We start from the raw sequence: 10,893 nt of genomic DNA, 5'->3' as shown, positions 1-10,893 counted from the left end.
GCCTCATAGATTCGCATGCAGGTTTGTTTGCAGAAGCACTTTCCTCCCCAAAGGGCATTTTAATGTGTACAGTTGGCAGACCCCTCCCGTCCTATGATGAGACGATTACATTTTCGGCTATAAACATTTATTTGCGACGTTGTTTACTGTATTCGGGGATGTCAATATAGCAGAGGTTTAGCTATGAGCTAAATCTTACATCACTCGCCACAGAAACTGGGAAACCACATAAACTTACCACATGTCTGGATGTATTTAAGTCCGACTCATCAGCAACAGGCTATTATTAGAGGCTGTCTTAAAAATATTCATTGCAGGGGCATATGAGTGTTTCGGATCTGAGAAGATAAATAAATCAGACTTTTTAAAGTGAATGCATTTCCTGCACTTGCTGTTCGCATTGGACTGAATTTGGAGAACACGACGGCCCCAGAGCCCTTAGATGAGCCATAAAAATGCGTTGTGCTGTCCACCGATCCAAACGTGAAAATGATCAAACGTCTTTGAGGGTTTACGCTCCTCGTGAAGATTATTTAAAGGGTGTATGTGATCCTCACAGTCGAGTTGGACGTCGTTGCTGAAAAGGCCCAACCAGGAACGCAAGCAGAGAGAAATTGTGTACATTTCAACTTGAGCTTAAGTCCAAGCCACTTGTTATGAACTTGACACCATCAGAAACGCAGACGGGGGGGGCGTCGGGCAAAAAGGACCAATCTGTGAAGGTTTCCAGCATTTTTTAAGCCTCCTGTTCATAACCTTTATGGGCAGTTTCCAGGTGCAGCCGGGGCGCTGAGGGGGATTCGCTTTGGTGGCCTCATGTTTGGAGTCTCTGCCTTTTTGCAGTCGATGTGGTCCTGTTTGCTTTTTCGGACCGTGATCTTTTGGATGAAAACCAGCACCTCCAAACCCGAGGCCGGGAAGAGGTGGAGGTTGGGAATGAGATCCTAAGTGTTTATTGGAATAATTACAGTTTGTACAATGAAATTCTTATTTTGCTGTCCACAGCATAGCCAGATATTTGGAGGACTTCAAGTATCTTGGGGGTCTTGTTCATGAGTGGGGGAAGGATGGAGCAGATTGGTACGGCGTCAGCAGTGGTGCAGACTCCGCATCGGTCCGTGGCGGTAAAGAAGGAGCTGAGCCCTCTCCTCTGCACCGTGTCCGGGCTCTCCCTCAGAGATAGACAGAATTTAATCCGAGATGATAATGAGTCAGCAAACCGGGACAAAGTCCACTGACAGCTTGGTGATCTAAAAAGAACCCGGCACTGAACTCCAACGAAACCAAAGAAATGATAGTGGACTTCCGGAGACATACATCTCCCGGGACCTCTCATGGACCTCAGACACCAACGCCCTCGTAAAGAGAGCGCAGGTCTATATCCTGAGGTCACAGAGGAAAGTCAACCTCTCTGGGGAGCTGCTGCTGTCTTTCCACAGATGCTCTGTGGAAAGCATCCTCTGCATCCGGTGATTTTGCAAACTGCACCATGGCTGAGAGGAAGGCAACACAGAGAGGCATTGATCACCCCCTCACGCGAAGACATCTACAGGTCCAGATGCATACGTGCTAACGACGTAACACAAGACTCGTTGCACCCGGGGTTTCACCACTTCGTGCCCTCTGGCAGGCACGGAGGTGCTTGAAGACCTGCACTTCAAGATTCCTGAACAGCTTCTATCCAAGCTCAGTACACACTGTAAAGTGACTAATAATAATGACGAGATGTGCAATATCTCTCTCAAGTTCAATACAAACACCACCGTGTCTTTTTATCTTTATATATCCTTTATTTTCTTTCTTTTAAATTCATACATATGTATGTTTCGTACTATTTTCGGTGAAACAGCAATGTCTCAGTGACAATAAACCATTCTGATTGGGATTCTGATCCAAGTGGAGGGGGCTTTGTCTCTCAGCTGGCCTGGGAACGCCTTCGGATTCTCTTGGAAGAGCTGGAGGAAGCGGTCGGAGAGAAGGAAGTCCAGGTCTCCCTGCTCTGACTGCTGCATCCATGACCCCATGATGCTAAGCTGCAGAAGATGGATGGACGAACAAATCAAATCAGTGCTTTCCCACATTTTTACTTCTGACGTCCTAAATTTCTCCCCTGATTCCTGTTCTGTAGGCCTTAAAGTGGTTGCGTATCTCTGCTGATATCCAGGGTGGTAGGAGGATGTCAAACAGCTGAAGAGAAAACCGTACATCAGGACTTTCTTCTCTCTGAATAATCATCTCCAGGGCCCCGCGGGTTGATCTGCCATCCCTGTTTGTGCATCATATCCGAGAACAAACCAGTGGATTCATAATGAAACCTCATGAATTTACCAAACCTGCGTAGGAGAGAGCAGATTTCTGCACGCAAGGACCCACGACTCATTAATCCATATCGAAATACCGTAACCCATCAGCTCCTTCCTGCTTTCTTTGTTGAAAAATACATCCAGGGCTCATAATCTCGGCGGCCATTACTGCCGTCATGGAGACGCTGGCGGGCAGCCCGCTGGCGACCGGCCCACGGGCTAATGGGCTTCCTCTTATTATGCAAACCGCCGGCCAATCGGAGCCGTAATTCAGGTTTAAATGAGGGCCTCAGAACGCGGGATTTGAATAAATAAATAAAAGGGATGATAAATTCAGCTCTTGTTCGGATGAAAAAGCCTTCATTAAAAACCAGAGTTTATTGAGATTAATTTATGTTGATAAAACGGAGGGAAACAGTCTGGAACTTGTTGCTTTTTATAAATTCAGTCGCGCTCCTTTTGCCTCAAGGATTTCAAAGAAAAGACACACACACACACACACACACACAGACACATAGGTTGCTATTTATAGCTCTGTTTTCATATTTCATTGATTACGGCTGATTATCCATCGTTTGATCAATGCGCCGATTGATTTATCGTCACACTGCTAATCATTACTGGATGGCGCTCGAGAATGCAAAAAAAAAAAAAAAATCAATTTAATCTTCTCTCATCTACAAAGTGCCCACAGGAGTTACAGCGGGAGGCTGGAAACGGCAAACCCAAAAATAACACTGGGGTTCGCAGGGAATCGGCTCTCCGCTGGGCCTGAGCTGCCGGGGATTATAATAAATATATTTCAGTGCGTTTCCATGGGTTCTACTTAAAGACCTCTAAAATAATAATCTGCAAAATATGGCACGCGGGTGCATTGTTGTGCATAATGTTGTTTTTTTTTGTCTGAAGGAGAATTTACCAGCCCCTTTTTGGGAAAAGACCATTTGAGTTTTTTTTTTGCATGGCAAAATAGTTTGTTTCATATTTTTACTCCGATCTTACACAAATAACACGTAATTCAGGAGTTTAACTTTCCCGGCTGCTGAGCCATTTTAGATTCCATTATGGCGCAATGGCCTTTTTAAGAGGATGTAGAAACGAGCAAAGTAAAGCAATCACTCAAGTAAATATCACTCATTTGGAGGCCTGACTGTTGGAGTGTACTACTGGTCGGTCTCTCCGCAGCCGTTTAAATCATTTCTTTGTGAGAAAGCTCTCTCTAATTGCTCTATAAGATAGAATCGATTCAGCACTTCACACAAATGAAAACGGCCGCACGATTTTAAGTACGGCCGTTCAGTAAATTCTGTCAGATGCACTACTTTGTCATCTTGGAACTATACCGATCCACCCCCGCCGTGATTTGGACGATCAGCTTTTTCTAAAAAGCAACAAATCAGGAGAACGTTCCCGCCAATGAGGAGGAGCTGTTGCCCCATCAGCACTTTCTCAACCAACTTTAAGGAAGATGCCATTTTTTTTCGGTGGGGGGGAAAGAGAGGTTTCGCCTCATTGTAAAAATCCCCGCTGCGAGACGAGAAGATGGATGGCCGCTCAGACCCAGATTCCATTCGGAAAACCATCCCTTCACCAGTTGCTTCCTCGCTGTCTGTCGCCCAGACGCGATAAAGCTGGGGTTCCTGCTCTTTGAGATTCGTCACCGCGTTGTTACCTCTGCGTGTTTTTTTAACGTTTTTAAACAGTCATTCCAGATGCATTTAATTTAAAAACACCAATGAAAGGACGGTATCATTTATTTCACTTTTTTTTTTATTATCTGATGTTATTCTTGAGCCTGTCACGTGGACGGCCCGTGTTAGGAAGGTCAACATTTTTCACATTATCTTTAATCTTCATGTGTGTATATTGATATTTCATCCAAAATATCTCCATAAAGTAATGAAAATGAGTGTTTGGCAGTCGTGTTTCCTGATGCCATCTGTCCAACAGACTTTGTGCTCACCAGGTTTTTCTGCCGTCTCCAGGCTGGATTTTCCACCGTCGGCTCACACCAGTGCTTTATTAGAAACACAAAATAAACATCTCTTTTGGTGAGTCGAAAAATTCTGCGCCGATTCTGTGTGTGCGTGATTCTGAGAGGAGTGGCCAAGGTGCTGCAGAAGTAATTTTAAGAACGACTTTCAACAATCCCTGGTCTCGATAGCGTGCTGGAAAAGGCGGGCTTCTCTCCGGCCTTTACGGTTACTTAGGCAACAGTACGATTGCCAATTTTAGAATTTCACATCCAGTGAAGTATTTGGCATCTCCACAGCGAGCTAAGCTGCTAACATGCCACCACATTGTCTGGGAATGGCAGCAAGTTTCCACGTTTTGGAACGCAGTTCGGGCAGTAGAGTAAACATAAAATTAAAAAAACGTGTCGGGGGCGGGGGTGGGGTGTTATCAATGTAATCACAAAAACTGTTGCTTTCCTGGATTGCAATTATAACCCCTTCCTGATCCAATCAGCGGAATCCCGACTCAACTTACGTCCGGATTATTTCCTGAGCACTTCCCTCTTTCCCTTTTAAGGTTTATTTATCTATGGATTTTCACAGGAGTTCATTCGCGGCTGACACGATTGTTGTTGAAAATAAGTGCAAATTACTTAATAAGTGTAAATATTTAAGGATGTGGCCGCTGTAGCAAAAAAAAAGAAAAAAAAAAGTCAAGCAGAGACGGAGCCTGGCCTTTTCTCACAAGCCAACCACAGTGTGTTTTATTGGGTGTTTCAGTAATACAAGTGCACAACAAACCACTCTGCAATTGCAGAGGTGGCGGGTAGCCAGTAAATATACAAGTCCTGCCTCTTTCACAGGCAGACCTATACTTTTGTGGTCTGCCTCAAAAGCCTTTGAAAAAATACATACAGTACAAACAAAATCAGAGGGAGTTAAAAAGCATGAAGGGTCCATTGACGCAAACCTTCCTGTTCCATGCAGATAACATACTGATGACAAATTAAAAAAAAAATTAAAAAAAATAAAACATTAACAAGGAAAAAGTAAAAGCATATATTCTGCATGTTTGTTCGAGGTGCCACAGAGAAAATGAGAATACATACTGTATAGCCGGAGGACAATGCGTATGATAATTATAATATTCTGTTGTTTTTTTTTGTTGTTTTTTCCAATACAATACTTCCAACATTCAGATATTGGAAAATAAAAATCCCAATCTACTCTTTGTATAAAAAAGAAGCTTTCAAGTCACCAAGGAACAAAGGACAATTTTTTTTTTATTTAGTTTAAAGTTTTTTGTGTTTTTTTTTCCGTGGTTTTGTGTTTTTTTTTTAACACAGAAAAGGTCGATAAAATGCAGAGGGGGGGGAAGAAGAGCGGGAGGGGGGGCAGGTATACCGATGCACTTAGTGAGTGTGCTTTGACAGACAAGGGGGGGGAGAAAGAGGTAGAGAGTGGTACAGTGGAAGGTGGGGGTGTCGAGGGGGGCGTGGTTCACGGCGGAGGGGTTTGGGAAGGGGGGGGGATCTATGTGGCGTATCTCTTCGTCCACTGCTTGGCTATTCTGTCATGCTCTGTTCTGTTGGTCAGGTACTGTGTGGCGATGCTGCCCACCAGGGGGTCGGCTGCAAGGGAGACAGAGAGGCCAGAGACAGTCAGGTGGAATCAACGGGTAACTTATAAATATGCCTCACAAACAAAAAACAAAACATTTGCAAACAACATTTTCAAGGGTGCCATTTTAGGTGATAGAAACAGGGATCTGGGTGGAGTTAAGTGTCAGGGGTGATTAAGGAGCGTTGGCAAGAATGCTAGGAAAGGTGGCGAAAATATGCTGAGAGACAGGATCGGGAGTGAGTCCATCAGAGGGACAGCACATGTTGGAAGTGGAGATGAAGGCCTCCGCAGAAGGATGCTGAGGTTGGAACTGGCAGGCAGGAGGACGATTTATGGATTGGGCTAAAATGAGCATGAATTTAGTTTGTGTTAGAGAAGAGGACACAGAGGAGAGGGTTGGATGGAGGCAGGTGATTGGCTGAGGAAGATTTAAAAATCACAACAACCTTATGGCAATATTCACATTGTGGCAGATCACTCACTGTCAGAATATGAAAACCTAAGCTATCAGTCTTTCATCAATCTGTTGAGACTAGTGAGTTGTGTCTGCAGCCGTGTTTGGATGCTGAAGTTGCTTGGAGGCTGTGACGTGGGCACCAAGACGATTTAGATTTACATGCCAACAACGGCTGAAGTTGATTGCATTTTTGCAAGTTGTTCAGAAAGCAAAAAAAACGTAGCGTCAAAACTGAAATCCAGTGAGGCTGCTTGTTGCAAACCGTCCATCAGTGTCGTGCAACAACAGCCAAACCCCTATCATGACTGTTTATGTCAATTTAAGGGGCCTAAATGTATAAAGCGAAGCTTGACCTCCCTTTGCTTCGTACAAGAATGTCCAGCAGTAAACCGACCTTTGACCCTTGGGGACACGTAGCGTCGTCACGTCATTATTTCATCTGACGTTTGTATGTGCGTCCTAATCAGAAACCAAATTCCTCAGGTCGCAGCGGCCTCGACCTTTGACCCCACACCAGGGTCCAATCGTCTCTGAGTCCAGGCGGGCTTTTTTTTTTTGCGGAGATATGAAGGACTTCCCTCGTTTGGCTTTAAGATGTAATTGTGAGAGCGAGACAGATGTGACCGCCGGCGGCCGCAGTTGCTGCGGGCACAGTTCCATAAAAAACATTTTTTTCTTTATTATATTTCCAGGAGTTTTATGAGTCTGCACTCCCTGGGCTGTGTTTAGATGTCGTAAAACTAATTGTAAAAGGGCAGATGTCACAGCGGGGCATGAGAGACGAGCGCGACCTCGGCTGTACATCACTTCATCACACGGCTGTTATGTCCACGTATTTATCACTTGTGGGTTCTGCCTGACGTGTTGCGCCGATGTAGACTTATGTCATGAATTATGCTCTGACTCCCGGGCAGCCTCAAATTAACATTCTGCCATTTGCAAGGCCCCTGAAGGCTTTCATGTAAAGTTCCAATACAGGACAGGCGAGTCACGAGCAAGTCACGGGTCTTTAATGATGCGTCTCGAGTCCTAAAATTGTCCTAATGTGTTCTTGGGACATGTGACTTCCTGGATTATTTTCAAGTGTATCGTAGAATAAGTATACAGATCATGGGGGGTTCATGAACAGGGTACTAAAGCTGCTTTTGTTCCAGGAACTAGCCTCCCTCAGGGGAACCTTTCAGTTCCGCATTCTCATGGGCAGTTAAGGGATGTGCACCTAAAGGGGCGCACACAAAAACCAACCACCACGGTGGGGATAATAACTGTGGACTATCAGATGGGTTGAAGTGCTTTTATGATCGCCTTGTGCTGTTTCTCGCTGTGTGAAAAACCCCGCTGTAAGCTAACTGTACATGGCCAAAATGTTGCTGTTTCTGTGCGAGCCCTGGAAACCCCTCTTTGGTGTAGCAGGCCAGAATAGCTGAGATCTCCTCGTCGGTCCATTTCTGGACGGTTCTGTCAATTGTGTCACAAGAAAACTGACCAGTGACCGCAATAGTCTTTAAAAAAATGGCACCTTGCAGTCCAAAAGAAGTATCTGGTAATGGGCGTAGTTTATGAGTTCTAACGATCACCAAGAACTTACAAACCCACCCTTCCTTAGAGTAGGAGCTAAAATGGTTCGAGGAACGAAGGTCCATAGTCCCTGGTTCCTCTGCTGTATGATTGCACCAAGAAAGACCAAGTTACTGAAAAGGTTCTAGGAATTGCAAAACGTTCCTACAAAGCGGCTTATGATTCAATTTTCTTGAATTTATACATTTGTGTTATAATCTTTTACATTGACTTGACTGATTTTGTTTGAGACAAGTATGTCGAACACTGGGGAGAACAAGTATTTGATATACTGCTGATTATATGATATACTGCTGATTTTTCAGCTTTTCCCACTTGTAAAGCATGTAGAGGTCTGTAATTTTTATCATAGGTACTCTTCAACTGTGTGACAGAATCTAAAACAAAAATCTAGAAAAAAACACATTGCATGATTTTTAAGTAATTGATTTGCATTTTATTACATGACATGAGTATTTGACCACCTACCAACCAGTAAGAATTGCGGCTCTTCCATGTATCACAAGCTCTTGGCCGAAAACCTCCTTCCCTCAGTAAGAAACTTGAAGATGGACCGTGGCTGGCTCTTCCAGCATGACAATAACTTGGAAAACACAGCCAGGGCAACTAAGAAGTGGATCCATAAGAAGCATCTCAAGGTCCTGGAGTGGCCTAGCCAGTCTCCAGATCTGAACCCAATAGAAAATCTTTGGAGGGAGCTGACAGTCCATATTGCCCAGTGACTGCTCAGAAACCTGAAGGATCTGGATAAGGTCTGTATGGAGGACTGGGCCAAAATCCCTGCGGCAGTGTGTGCAAGCCTGGTCAAGAACTACAGGAAATGACTGATCTGTAATTGCAGACAAAGGTTTCTGTACCAAATATTAAGTTCTGTTATTCTGATGTACTTATGTCATGCAATTACAAGAAAATTAATTACTTGAAAATCATAAAACCTGTTTTTCTGGATTTTTGTTTTAGATTCTGTCACTCACAGTTGAAGAGTACCTATGATAAAAATTATAGTCCTCTACATACTTTACAAGTGTGAAAAGCTGAAAAATCAGCAGTTTATCAAGTACTTGTTCTCTCCACTGTATATTTGTGCCTCAAGTTCAAGTCACTTGATTCCACGCCTCTGAACATCGCTGGCCCCAAATGAGGAGCCCGGAAGCAGAGGTTTAATCCATCGTTTGCGGGACGATACAGCAAAAGGCATCCTGAGTTATTGCATAATTTTAAAACGTGTTTCTGATTCGGCCCGCTGGACCCAGGGCTGACTGGAAACAACAGATTCGCTGTTGTTTCCTGAACATACACGAGCCTGAAACCCAGCGTTAAAGGGAACACAGACGTATCCCTTCCGCTGAGAGATCGTTTTAAACAGCCCTCCAGGGACCCAACATAAACATCATCCTGCACAGCGCACGTCAGACATCCTGCTGCAGCAACAATGGGACGAGTCTGAGTCTGGGATGTAAAGTGCCCCCCCATCCCCTCGCCCCCCTGCCGCGTTGTTGACAGTTTGCAGTCGGAGTCGCACTTTATTTCACACTGGGCTGGTTCAGAATGTCGAGACTGGGAAGCCAAAACAGCAAATCCAGAGGCAGAACTAAGTGTCATCTCTTCCCCTGATAAGTGAAATGCTGTTTTTTTCCCCCTCAAAGAAGTGTCAGCACCCGAGTTAGCTTTAAGGTGGTCTTTTACGGGGATGTGAGAGAATCTGCCGCAGACAGACTTCTCAGGAAAACTCCAAACAAACTGTTCGGATGCACCAATTCAATCAAACCTCCCCCTGAAGTTTGACTGATGCCGGCTGCAAATGTTTTTTATTCACCATTATTATCTTGCTTTGAACCATTCCATACTAAGGAAGCATTAAATTCAGTCAATTTGGTCAATAGCTGGATTTTTTTGGACCATGCAGGTCAAAGAGAGATAGTCATTACCTAATTAACAGCAAATGATCTTTTTTTTGTGTGCATGCATGCATGAATTGCATTTTCACTAATAACTGTTATTTTTTCATGACCCGATTAAGAAAAATGCAATTAAAATAATTTGCAGTGATTAAGATTGATTTTTGTGAACTATACAGTAAATAGGGATGAAAATTTAATTAACTTATTAAGTCATTCATGATGTATACCGCTTATCCTGCTCTCAAGGGCATGGGGGCGCTGGAGCCTGTTCCAGTCGCGATTGGGCGAGTTGCGATTCTACCCTGGACTGGTGGCCGGTCAATCACGGGGCCACATATAGAGACACACAACCATTCATGGTCTATTTCACATTTTAGGAAATTTAGGGTCTCAGATGAACCTCCTGCATGTTTTTGAGCTGAGGGAGGAAACTGGAGAACCAGGAGAAATCATGGAGACTCCACAAAAAAAGGTCCCCTGTCGAAATTGAACCAGCGATCTTCTTGCTATGCGGAGGAAGAATTTTATTCTGGTGGTTACAAACCTCTGCCATCCACTTTAGCCTAGATGGGACTTTGTGTCCTTCAGTTTATTATTTCGTGCCACAGTGGACACGGATTTGTCCTTGATTCTGTTCGAAGCCGGCCAATCAAATAAAAAGCAAAACCTCCGGGAAGCTCTCGGGAGGTGGACGGAGACGAGTCGTGAAAACCGGGACAATGAGTTTGAAAGTGGCGTCATTTCGAGCCACCTGTTATTCTCAAAATACACCACGACGAGCTCAGAGCAGCAGTAAACAACGTGCCTCGCCTCTTCAAAAAGGCTGCGAAGGATTTGCGATCAATACTTCTGGTCCAAACTCTTCTTTTCCCACGTTCCGACTTTTTCCGTCTTAGCTGCTATTTTCTCGGCCCGCGGTGATTCATGAGTCATTCCCACCTCTTCATGCTCACTCACTGGATGACAGCGGACGGAGCCTCCTGAGATTCAGCCGAATCCAAAAAACTAAATGGCAAATCAGGATTGTTTAGTCTCGCGGTGTCTTATGATATTACTTCTCAACTTAACAGCTGTGA

General features: G+C 44.3%; 1 protein-coding gene across 1 annotated transcript in view; it reads right to left on the bottom strand.

Annotated features, from left to right (window-relative positions):
* Window positions 1–4,994: 4,994 nt before the first annotated feature.
* The window catches only part of ube2e2 (ubiquitin-conjugating enzyme E2E 2), a 40,630-nt gene continuing 34,731 nt past the window's right edge, over window positions 4,995–10,893 (bottom strand). The window contains exon 6 of the mRNA XM_086153781.1: window positions 4,995–5,889. Within this exon, the coding sequence (XP_086009907.1) occupies window positions 5,792–5,889 (98 nt within the window). The 3' untranslated portion in view covers window positions 4,995–5,791. The remainder of the gene's footprint in view (window positions 5,890–10,893) is intronic.

Source organism: Fistularia commersonii, chromosome 10 (assembly GCF_037954325.1).
Source record: "Fistularia commersonii isolate RoL2024-O1a breed Wild chromosome 10, RoL_Fcom_v1.0, whole genome shotgun sequence".
NCBI classification, from domain to species: domain Eukaryota; kingdom Metazoa; phylum Chordata; class Actinopteri; order Syngnathiformes; family Fistulariidae; genus Fistularia; species Fistularia commersonii.
The sequence above is the reverse complement of the archived record's forward strand: the minus strand, read 5'-3'. Positions and strand labels throughout refer to the sequence as shown.